Here is a 12939-nt window from a genome sequence, read left to right on the forward strand (position 1 = left end):
CTTTGCATGTGACTGAAAACTGAGCATTTTTTTTTTTTTTTTGCATCTGTGCACTATTACAATGTGAAGGATGTTGACGACAAAAAAATATTCCACTGCTCTCTTCATATATATTTTTGGACACTGCAAAATTTGAGGATTTGTGGTTTTGTACAAGCTGTTAAAAATTGTACAAAAATACATGTTTTAAGTGGGGAAGGGGGGCATGAATAGATCAAATCTGGATCTCCTGTGGCACTAAAGTTAGAGGACCTGGATGCAATGCTTTATAAATATAATATACATTATGGGCAATAGATTCTGTGCTGGGACATTGATCCATGGAAGAGGAACTGGGAAGGAGGAATTTTTACCCTAATATGTGGCAATTGGTCTGTCTGCTCAGTTTTTCAAGGCGTTTTTGGAGCAAAATTTTCAAATCCTGCTCCAAAAAACTTTTACGTTTTCTGCTCCGAGAATTCAACAACAACAAAAAAAAACTGCGTGCACATAGCCTTAGGGTGTTTTTTTTTGCATTCTTCTGGATCAACATGTTGGGGTATAGGTTGAACTTGACGGATTTACGTCTTTCAGCATTATCTTAGATGCTAGTACTGTACAATGTAGCATGTGTGGCGCTAAAAAATGCATATTTGATCCCAGCTGAAGAACACGATTGCTCATAAAAAACATTTTGCACATCAGGTAATTTCTTGTGCATGATGCCCATTTGCGCCCAATATCGGCTACCCAATCATTTGCCTGGCAGCCATTTTCCCCCCCCCCCCCTAAGGCAGTAAACCTATTGCCGTTTATTTGCTGATAGGATTTTGAATGTTACTACACAATAACATTGTTGGCTAATCATTGAAAACCCCAAAAGCCCAGTGTTTTATCTCTTTCATATTTTGAAGTATGAATGACAAACAAAAATTTATTCAAAAGGCTTAGTTTATTTGTAGGAATAGGAGATGATCTCTGTGATTTCTAGAGAAATAGGAAAATAGAATTCGGTGGGTAGTGAACTTAGAAGCACTTCCTGTGTACAATGGATGGACCGGCCTCGTCGTATTCCTGCTTGCTGATCCACATCTGTTGGAAGGTGGAGAGAGACGCCAGGATGGAACCTCCGATCCAGACAGAGTATTTACGCTCAGGTGGTGCAATGATCTACGGGAAAGAAAATTTACCAAGGATTATTCATCGTTGCAAAAAAACACGAACATGTACAAACTAGCACAAAAGTTTCAACTACTTTTTACTTTTTCCTAAGATGCATTTGATATTTAAAGGGAACCTGTCAATCGATTCATGCCGCCCATGCACGATTACGACCAGGTATGCTTTTCTCTGAAGCATCAGAGCATTGTTTATACATAGGAAGAGATCTATCAATCACTTGGAGCAGCTAAGGACTAGTTTTATCTATTCCTTTGGTCTATGGCCATATCTTTAAACTATGACTTTTCTGAAAGGCCAAAGCGTTTCAGGAAAAAAAAAAAAAAAAAAAAAGCATACCTGGCTTAATTCTTGCAGTCAGGCCCTGATTTATGCCGCCCGCGGTTTACGCAGGATGAATCAACTAACCGGTTCCCTTTAAAGTGTTGTCAGCATTCACACCCAAAATATCTTTTAAGCACATTTAAACCGTAACTAAACATTTTTGCACCTAAAATTCCCCGGTCCAGGTCTACAGAGAATATGTAGCCTTTCTATTGAATACAAAGTCCACAAAGCTCGTAATAAAAATTTATGTATAAAAAAAGTTTACCAAACTTTAGTGATTTCTTCGCACCTGTGATTATAAATTATAGCACATGCTGGTGAGTAGACAATGCTCATTTGTACTGTTGCTTCCCTTCCCCCCCTGCATTAAATATGTTAATATGATACATATGTGGATTTAAGGTTTACCTTGATCTTCATGGTGCTGGGTGCCAAGGCTGTGATTTCCTTCTGCATACGGTCAGCAATACCAGGGTACATGGTGGTACCACCGGAGAGTACATTGTTGGCATACAGGTCCTTGCGGATGTCAATATCGCACTTCATGATGGAGTTGTAGGTGGTTTCATGGATACCTGCAGATTCCATTCCTAGGGTGGATCATATGCAGTCGTGTGAGATCAAAGAATATTACAAGAAAGTAAGACGTAGATGCAGATGCGATGAACGTAATTGTCCTCTTACCAATGAAGGATGGCTGGAAGAGGGTTTCTGGGCATCGGAACCTTTCATTCCCAATGGTGATAACCTGTCCGTCTGGAAGTTCATAGCTCTTCTCCAAAGAGGAGGAGGATGCAGCTGTTGCCATCTCATTCTCAAAGTCCAAAGCTACGTATGCCAGCTTTTCCTTGATGTCACGGACAATTTCCCGTTCAGCTGAAAGACGAAAATTTAAGCGTGATCAAAGTGTGATACGCCAGAAATGAAGGTGTCCATTTTAGGCAGTTGATAGTTTTATAAAAAAAAAAAAAATAGTTATACTTTGCAAAGTAATTATGCATTATTATTTTCTGTCTATTGAATTCTCAAGTAGGCCGTCCTTACCAGTTGTGACAAAAGAGTAGCCTCTCTCAGTCAGGATCTTCATGAGGTAGTCAGTCAGGTCACGGCCAGCCAGGTCCAGACGCTGGATGGCATGGGGCAAGGCATAACCTTCATAGATTGGCACGTTGTGGGTGACACCATCTCCAGAGTCCAGCACAATACCTGTCAAGATGTTTTAAGATTGTTATTAAGGGTACATAGATAAATACACACATGAAATTGCACAATTAGGTCTTAGAAACATTCCTCTTAAGTGGCTTTTAGGATGGCTACCCCTCAATAGGTGGCACTAGAGTTCCTGTCCTCTACCAATAGAATATTTACATATTTAAATTCCACAAGAAGCATTGAATGGTCTCCTTACACCAGCTTGGCACTCTCCACAAGTAATAAAACTCCTCTTTACAACCCCTGGTTAGATGCTTCTTAAGCATCAAAATCATACCTAATTTTGTACTCATGAGGGGCATGCACCCCGAAACACTTGTTTGCAAATGGAGTGTCAAGTTTGGCTTTTTATCATAAGTTACATGGCAAGGGTTGATAATTGACATTTAGGATTGCTACATCCCCAATAGATGGCGCTAAAGTTCTAGTCCTCTTCCTCTCTGAAGAGGCAATTTGCATAAATGCCAAATTATCATAGTTCTATGTATGTCCGTATTTCTGATCTCACCTGTGGTACGTCCAGAGGCGTACAGAGACAGCACAGCCTGGATGGCAACATACATTGCAGGGACGTTGAAGGTCTCAAACATGATCTGTGTCATCTTTTCACGGTTGGCTTTGGGGTTCAGGGGAGCCTCAGTAAGCAGGGTGGGGTGTTCCTCTGGGGCTACACGAAGTTCATTGTAGAAGGTGTGGTGCCAGATCTTTTCCATGTCATCCCAGTTGGTGATGATACCATGTTCAATGGGGTATTTAAGGGTCAGGATACCTCTCTTGCTCTGGGCTTCATCCCCAACATAGGAGTCTTTTTGACCCATACCAACCATGACACCCTGGAGAGGAAGTAAATGTAGTTGTGAGAAGAATATCACAATTCAGAGATGAACAGCCATTGATGTGAAATGATAAATAACTATTTGCACTAATGAGGGGCAAATAACCTGAAACACGTTTCTACAAATGGAATTAATTTGGTTTGGCTTTTTTTATCCTAAATCATGTAACAAACCTCATTAATGGGTCCATACTGCCTTTTTGGATTGCTACTTCTAATAGGTGGCACCAGAGTTCTTAACCTCTTCTCTTAAGGGGCTATTTGTACATGTAATAGTGGCTACAATGATATATATATTTTTTTTTCTTTTATAAAAATCTGACTTCTAGAAATTTTTTAGAAATGCCAAAAAAATACACTTTCAGGTTGAGACATTTAAAAAAAATTATGAGGAAAAAAAACCCTGAAAGTTGGAATTTGGTTCTATATTGTTTGTGTTGTGCAAATTTCTGGTAATTCAGCGCAGATATATACAATTCCAGCCCTGAGGCATTGGGTTTTGATGACCAAAAGTAACATGTATGTCCACATTGAACATCATTATTCGGGGGAAAGCATAGAACTAGAGTAATATGTTTAAATTTTCCCTCTATTGGTAGAACCTGTATGTTCCCAATAGATGACACCTATAATGGGGAAATAGTGTTAATAATATAATAGTAGATAACCCCCGAGAATCAATAAAGAAAAAATCTAAATATATCTAAAATTTGTTTTGTGTTCACTTTATGGATACAAAATACTACAAATGGATAATGTGAGAAATAACTTTAAAAAGGTTTGAAAATATTACCTGGTGACGAGGACGTCCAACAATGGAGGGGAACACAGCACGGGGAGCATCATCACCGGCAAAGCCAGCCTTCACAAGTCCTGAACCGTTGTCGCACACCAAGGCGGTGGTCTCGTCGTCGTCACACATGGTGGAGTCTGGAGAGAGGCTATTAAGGGAGCAGAGAATGAGAATACACTTAAGTAACAGTAGAGGCTTTGATAGTTATATTTCGTCCTCGCCTGGCGGCTGCACCTGTCCTCCCTCTTGTCCCATCTGCTCCTTTTACACCAGTTGTCCCTTTGCGTCTTAACTCAGCTGTCTTCCTCAGGATGGTAAATTGGAAGTTTGGCAAGAGGGGGATATATTTAACTCCCTAAATCTTGACCTTGCACTACTAACCTTTTCAGCCAATGGGATAAGGTCCTAACTATTAACAAAAGTTTATGTACTTGTTATACAATTTGCAAGGAATTCTGTAGTTTTCTTACCTACTACAAAGGCATTTTTTAAGACTAGCTAGAGTAAGACCAGTGTTAGGTTTGGGGAAATAAAATGTGGTTCTTGGGCTGGTAAGTGATTTAATGGAGTCATTAATATTTATAAAATGTAATTATTTTGGGGATTGTATTGACTTTTGTGGCTTGTTATAGATGGGCTATTAATGCAATGCAAGACTGCACAGAAGATGCTCTGCAGATTGTATGTATTAGCCATTAGCCTGGCTTCTAGATCACGCGGGAAGGAAATTCTAAAGAGGCTTACATATTTATACAGAACATGTGTCCTAAGGACCTTCATCATATCGGGCAGCTTTGCTAGCGACCGACTGTAAGCAAAAACAGAATTGCTCTTGAGAAAGGAGTATTTTATATAGGAATATATTATTCCTTTTTTTTAAGATATTCTATTGGCAACAAATAATTGCAAAAAATAATTAAAAATTGCCCCAAATAAGGACTTGGTTATGAAAAAAAAATGATAAAAAGTGGGAGATGATACATTGATGGGCGTAAAAAGGGGAAACCTTAAATTGGCTGGTGTAGATGTTAAGGGTTTTCTAATACCTTAATAGGAATTATAAGGGATAATCTGCTGAGAATAATATTGGAGTCCTAATAATATGTTAGGGATAATAAGAGACCTCCTAATATGGGATATCTGAAATATTTCTGATAAACTGATAAGGATTATTTATAATTTATTAATTGATATACTGATAGGTATCATAACCTTCTAGGGATTATAAAGGATTCCTAATAATCTGCTTGGGATTATAAGGGGTTCCTAATATACTTATAAGGATATTATAAGGGATTATATGATACGCTGATAGGAATAATAAGGGATTCCTAATAACTTGTTAGGGATTATAATGAATTCTTAATAATCTCATAGAGATATCAAGGGATTCCTAATACCTTGCTAGGGATTATAAAGGATTCCTAACAATCTGATAGAGATAATAAGGGATTCCTAATAATTTGTTATGGATTATAAAGGATTCCTGATAATCTGTTATGATAATATGAGGTTGATAATATGTTAGGGATGGTAATGGATTCATAATAATTTGATAGGAATAAAAGGGATTCCTATAAGAATCTGATAGGGATTTTATGGAATTATAAGGAATATTGCTAGTGATAATAGGGGATTCCAAATAATCTGATTGGGATTATAAGGGATAATGCTACGGATAGTAAGTGATGCTTTGCAGTGCTTTCTATGAAAGGTTGGATGGTGCTGTACAGGACTTACCAAGCTGCAGCAGTGAGGGCGGAGGTGTAGCTGTGAGCTGGCAAGTGCTGTCCACAGACATGTATTTATATTGGTAGCCCCCTGTAGTGGTGATCGGGGAAATCCCACACTCACTTAGCTCCATATTTGGAGAGGAGCCAGGCCTGGCCTGGCCAGCCTTGTGAGGGTCCAAGCTGGGGGTCCGAGTGCTGACCATATATAGAGGGGGTCTCCCTCCCCCAAAGCCTCTATAGAGCTCACCCTTACACATGGCTATTCCTGGATATAGAACCCGAGAGGCTTTACTTAGAAAGTGCTGTGTGTGTATAGATTTCTTAAGGCAGAGATATTGACAGATTTGGAAATAACATTAACTACGGAGAAAGAAACATATTTTAGAGTTATAATCTACGGTAATTAGCAGTAAGGATCCGGCATAGATATTGTATCTGTGCAGACAGCTGTACGTTCTTAGAACCTCTCATGAAGGCATCAGTATCAAACTACCAAGAAACTTCTAACACCACATCAACATTTACCACGCCTCGCTATAAAGCTCACCTATTAGGTGACAAACCACAGACCGAGATCCACAATATCATGTGTGTATACATTAAACCCTATAGAGCAAGTCTAATCATATTCTTTGTAGAACCTAACAGTGCAGAATTTCTTTCCCGATGAGGACTTGTTTGCAGAACAAGCAGAATTTCCAATTTGACCATTTTTTGTGTATATACACATCAAATTCGGAATAGTCACGCGCCTCTTCATGAATGTGCTACTTCCCACAGCTGGCACACATCAGCATAAGACATGTGCGCCACTTTTGCGTGGTCCTGTTTTATTAGTATGATGGATTGCACCCGACCACATTACAATATCAGTTATGGATAGATGATGTTTGGGCTGTGTTTTTCCTTGGAATATATATATATTTTTAAAAATATTTTTTAAGCATCTTTTTATAAGTCCAAAAATGAGATCTTCTGATTGTACATGTAATATAATGCAATGTGTTACTATAAGGGCTTGTGCACCCCGCGAATTTTACCTCCAAGTGCAATCGGACCAATGTTAGTTTTAAGAATGCAATTGCACTGGGACCAATGTTAATCTATGGAACCGTGCACATTTCCAATTGTTTCCTCAAACCGGGTCGGTCACAAGAAAAAAGAAAATCACTTCACATCATGTCCAAGTTTCATCCGATAATCGATTCATTGGACTGCACTCAGATGACATGTGAGTGCAGTCCGGTTTTCACACACTGACACAATGGAGAAATTCTGAATAATGTGAATTAATCAGTGTCAGAGCTGGTGCAGATGACAGTATTTTCGGTCCGAATTCGATCCAACAAAATATCAGATTGCTCTCAGACCAATGTTATTCTATGGAGCTGTGCACATTTCGAATTCTTCCCCTAACATCAGCAGGTGGAATTGCGATCCATCAGCGGCTGTTAATATGTTAAATGCAGTTGTCAATCTCTGATGGCAGCATTTAATCTGCACTTACAATAAGCGCATTAAAAACTGCACCCATCGGCTGAAGCACTGATAAATGGAGCACAAGCGATCAAATGATCGGCACCTTCAAGTCTCCTAAGGAAACTACTGAAGTAAGTAAAAAAAAAAAAGTTATAAAAAAATATTTAAAAAGATGTAAAAGTTAAAATCACCTCTTTTGCCCATTCAAAATAAAACAATTCAAAAATATAAAATACACATATTTGGATCTCTGCTCTCAGATACGCCCAATCTTTGAAAATATAAACTAAATTAATCCGATTGGTAAATGGTGCAACAAGAAAAAAAATCAAAACCACAAAATTGCATTTTTTTGGTCGCCGGAACATTGCAATAACAGGTTGATCAAAACAACGTTTCCATGATCAATGATCAATGAGTGGAACAGGCTGCCACGAGAAGTGGTGAGTTCTCCTTCAATGGAAGTCTTCAAACAGAGGCTGGACAGACATCTGACTGGGATGATTTAGCGAATCCTGCTTTGAGCAAGGGGTTGGACCAGATGGCCCAGGAGGTCCCTTCCAACTCTACGATTCTACGATTCAACCCCAAAATGGTATCGGTAAAAACGTCAGCTTGGCAAGCAAAGAATCAGTCCTCACCCATCCCCAGATCCCGAAAAATGGTGACGCTACAGGTCGCAGAAAATGTTGCTCTTTCATCTTTCCGCATAACTGTTGCAGAGTAAGGCTACTTTCACACTTGCATTAGGAGGTGCAGCATATGCTCGGCGTGAAGCTCCACCCCTTAAGCGCATGCCTCCTTTTGACGGTGCGCCGACCTGCGTCAAACGCAACATGTTGCATTTTGGTGCCGGCAAAAGCATACCTGCGCACGGCCTGCGTACCCAATGCTAAATATAGGGTACGCAGGACGCATGCAGCATCATGCGCCCATAGGCGGAGCTGACCGGAGGAGGCATGGCAGGGGGCGGAGCTTCACGCCAAGCATACGCTGCGCCTCCTAACGCAAGTGTGAAAGTAGCCTAAAAAAAACCCCAAAAAACCATTTTTTTTCTGTTGCTAAATGTGAAGGTGATACAGCACGCCATATCCCAGCTTGTCATTTAGTGGTGGTGAAATTCATCTTTCTGCATAGCTGTTGCAGAGTAAAAATAACACAATTTTTTTTCTGTAGCTAAAGGGTAACGTTTCTCCTTGTGGAGAGTGACATGTTAACCCTGCCGAGATGAGGAGATTGAGATTCTGGTTTTGGCTTTTATCCTAAGATATGTGACAAGGCTCATTAAAGGGTTGACATTGAGTTTGAGGATTGCTACTTCCTATAGGTGGCACTAGAGTTCTAATCCTCTTCCTCTCTGAAAAGATAATTTGCATATTTCTGTAGCTAAACGTGATGCAGCCCACCATATCCCATTTTGTGACTTGGTATCGGTGAAATTGTTATTTGTTCAGAGCTGTTGCACAGTAAAAAAAAAATGTTTTGCAGTTGCTATAACGTGATTCAGCACGCCATATCTCACCTTGTCACTTAGTGGTGGTGAAATTCATCTTTCTGCACAGCTGTTGCAGAGTAAAAAAAAAGTCTGTAGCTAAAGGGTAACATTTCTCCTTGCGGACAGTGACATGTTAAGCATGCCGAGATGAGGAGAATGAGTTTCTGCTTTGGGGTTTTATTCTAAGTCATGTGACAAGGCTCATTAAAGGGCCGACATTGATTGCTATTTCCTATAGGTGGCACTAGAGTTCTAACCCTCTTCCTTTATGAAGAGAGAATTTGCATATTTCTGTTGCTAAAGATGATACAGCACGTCATACCTCACCTTGTCATTTAGTGGCGGTGAAATTCAGCTGTGTGCAGAGCTCATATAGAGCAAAAAAACAAACTTTTTTTTTTTCTGTTTACAATCGTGATACAGCACGCCATATCCCACCTCATTTTGTGGCGGTGAAATTCAGCTGTGTGCAGAGCTCATGCACAGTAAAAAAAATTTGTTTTTCTGTGACAAACGTGATACAGCAGGCTAGATCTGAGTTTCAAATTATTTTTAGCATATATTCTACTGTATACAGGCCTCATCCACAGTAAAAAAAATACTTTCTTCTGTTAGTACCGCAGGCTAGATGTCAGTTTGAAATTTTTGGGTGCTGATATTGTTCTCCATACAGGGGTACACATGATAAAATCAAAATTGGTATTCTTAGTATCGTGCCACCTAAAGCAGGCTACATTTCTTTTTTCATTCTTTGATGCAGATATTGTTCTTCATACCGGAGTACACATGATAAAAAAATAAATTTCTTCTGTTATTACCATGTTCCAAAAATCTGGCCACTTCTGAGGTTGTAATTCTTTTGTGCTCAAACTCTGCTGTATCCAAGGCTCATCCACGGTAAAAACATCTATTTTTTTCTGATACTACCATGCTACATAAAGCAGGCTACATTTTATCTTTTAATTATTTGGGGTTGGTATTGTGCTCCAGCCAGGAGTCAACATTTCACAATATCAATTCTTTGTGCTAACAGCGTGGTCCTTAATCCATGCCACATTTAAGCATTGGACAGGGCTTGGAGCAGTATTTCTTGCTTAGGCCTGTTTCACACCTCTGTTTTTTGACGTCAGTTGTAATCCGTGAAAAATGCGAAAAACGGATCCGTGTCCGTTGTGACCCCAACGTGTTCCACTGGACTGTTGTTTTGACGGATCCGCCGAAGTTGGAATTTTAAAGGAGAGAGGGAGAATTTTTTTTTTGCCAGAACGCTATTCGGGGGTTAAAATCCCTGCCACAGCGAATCTGCCGGGCATGCGCACTCAAAAATAGCGGACCGTCGGTCTAAAAAAACGTTGCAGAGTCCGTCTCATCTGCCCGGGAGCCGCTAAATTTTTGGCGGATCCGGCAAAAAACGGATGAGACGGACGACTGTCAGTCAAGATCCGCCACTATTGTAAGTCTATGTGGGGAAAAAAACGGGGCGGATCCATTTTTTTTTCTAAAATTGGCGGATTTTGACTGACGTCAAAAAACGGAAATGTGAAACAAGCCTTCAAGTTTGATCAGTAACTGGTGGATGAGTGACAGGTATAGGCCTGGTGCTCTGAGAGCTGTGCCAAATTCAGGCAACACAAATGAAGAAGATCCAACATTTCCAAAAATTATTGGCAGATACCATCAATTTCTATTTATTTACTCACTTATATAGCACCATTAATTCCACACCAGTTTACAGACATTATTTAGATGTTTTCCTCTGGTGAAAAGCAATTTTAAAGTCTGACCACAGATTCTCAATTGGATTAAAGTCTGGGCTTTAACTAGGCCACGCCAAAACATTCAGTGTATGTGCACACAATCGGTAAATGCTGTGGGTTGGACGCTTTACGTATACTGGTGCAGCGTCCAACCGGCCGCATCCATATGTTAGAGCAGAGTGGATGGGATTTCAAGAAATCCCATGCCCACTCTGCGTCCAGAGACGCACGCATCTCGCCCGCGGAGACGGACATGCGGCACATCTCTCCAGACCACCGCATGTCTGTTTATCTTGCGGAGAGACGCGAGCCTCCACAAAATAAATTTCACTTGAACAATGTATTAGACATGGTGAATCCACACGATTCAATTAACCTATGCGGATTCACCTGCAGTCAATAGCTGGCAGCTCTTTGGACACAGCGGATATGCGCTGCGTCCAAAGCGCTACCAATTCCTGATCATGGGCACACACCCTTACACTTTTCTCCTTAAACCACATGAATGTTGCTTTAGCAGTATGCTTTGGGTCATTGTCTTGTTGGAAGGTGAACCTCCGTCAGTTTCAAATCACATATATAAGAGGATGTTAGCACAGCTGGTAAAGGAGGTGCCAGTCAGTAAGTTCCCAAACCTTTAGAATATATGACAAATACTAGGCACACTCATGAGATGCTGATGTGAGAAAATAATTTTAATACATACAGTAGCCACTAGTTACAAACGTTTCGTATTGGTGGTCAGTGACCGCAATGATAGCCATACAATGCAGCAGCGCTGCTGTGTGTCCTGTGATACAGTTTCCATGAGTGTGTCCCTGACAGGCGGCGGAAACCACGTCCAGGACACACAGCAGCGCTGCTGCACTGTATGGCTATCATTGCGGTCACTGACCACCAATACTTCTAACAGTCTATGTAATAAGATCATCCTCTTTGCGACATTGTATGTGAGATACTCACATGATCGCTTACACTCACCCTAGTACACTGATGAAGGTCTATTATGACCAAAACATTTTTAACTAGTGGCTACTGTATGTATTAAAATTATTTTCATCAGCATCTCATGAGTGTGCCCAGTATTTGTCATAGTTTCAAATCAATGACAGACTGAAACAGGTTTTGCTCAAGAAATTCCCTGTATTTCACACCATCCATCTTCCCCTCGGCTCATACCATTTTCCCAGTCCCTGATACTGAAAAACATCCCCACAGTGCGATGCTGCAACCACCATGTTTCACTGTGTGGATGGTGTTCTTGGGGTGATGAGCTGTGTTGGTTTGGCGCCAGACATAGCTTTTACCTTGGTGGCCACAAAGCTAAATTTTGGTCTCATCTGACCACAACACATTCCTTCTTACATTTGGTGAGTCTCCCACTTATCTTTTGACAAACTCAAAATGAGCCTTACAAATTTTGTGTGTAAGTAAAGGCTTTTTTTTCTGCCCACTCTTCCATAAAGGCCACCTTTATGGAGTATACAGCTTATTGTGTTATTATGGACAGATACTCTAGTCTCTGCTTGGAAAATCTGAAGCTCCTTCAGGATTACCTTTGGTCTCTGTGCTACATCTCTGATTAATATCTTCATTGCCCGGGCTGAGAGTTTTGGTGGGTGCCCCTCTCTTGGCAGGTTTGTGGTAATACCATGCTTTTTCCATTTGATGATAATGTATTTGATGGGGATTCGGGGATCATCAGAAATTGGGGTATTTTTCTTATAACCCAACCCTGACTTGTACATCTCAACAATTTTGTCCCTGAGTTGTTGGGACATCTCCTTGGTCTTCATGGTGGTGTTTGGAGATCTCCTTGGTCTTCATGGTGGTGTTTGGTTAGTGCTGCCTCTTGTTTAATGGTGTTGCAACCTTGGTGGCCTTTCAGAAAAGGTAAAGTGTATATACTGACAGGCATGTGACACTTAGGTTGCATACAGGTGGACTTCCTTTCTCTATCATATGACCTATGAAGGTAATTGTTTGCACCAGACATTTATAGGGGATTCATAGCAAAAGGGGTCAATGCATATGCACATGCCAATTTTTAGTTATTTGATCCCATAAATGTAATTTATGCCTATATTTTTCTCACTTCATTTCACCAACTTAGACTATTTAGTCCTGAAGCTTCACACACAAATCGGGTT

At 40.3% G+C, this 12939-nt stretch overlaps 1 protein-coding gene across 1 annotated transcript in view; it reads right to left on the bottom strand.

Moving 5' to 3' along the window:
* Positions 1-997: 997 nt before the first annotated feature.
* LOC141058170 (actin, alpha skeletal muscle 3) overlaps positions 998-12939 on the bottom strand; it is a 98408-nt gene continuing 86466 nt past the window's right edge. Inside the window, exons 2-7 of the mRNA XM_073554313.1 lie at positions 4326-4473; positions 3206-3530; positions 2530-2691; positions 2170-2361; positions 1894-2075; positions 998-1149 (exon numbers count right to left, since the gene is read on the bottom strand). Coding sequence (XP_073410414.1) covers positions 1006-1149; positions 1894-2075; positions 2170-2361; positions 2530-2691; positions 3206-3530; positions 4326-4454 — 1134 coding nt within the window. The 5' untranslated portion in view covers positions 4455-4473 and the 3' untranslated portion in view covers positions 998-1005. The remainder of the gene's footprint in view (positions 1150-1893; positions 2076-2169; positions 2362-2529; positions 2692-3205; positions 3531-4325; positions 4474-12939) is intronic.

Source organism: Dendrobates tinctorius, unplaced genomic scaffold (assembly GCF_039654945.1).
Source record: "Dendrobates tinctorius isolate UK_male_01 unplaced genomic scaffold, ASM3965494v1 ptg000211l, whole genome shotgun sequence".
Taxonomy (NCBI): Eukaryota; Metazoa; Chordata; class Amphibia; order Anura; family Dendrobatidae; genus Dendrobates; species Dendrobates tinctorius.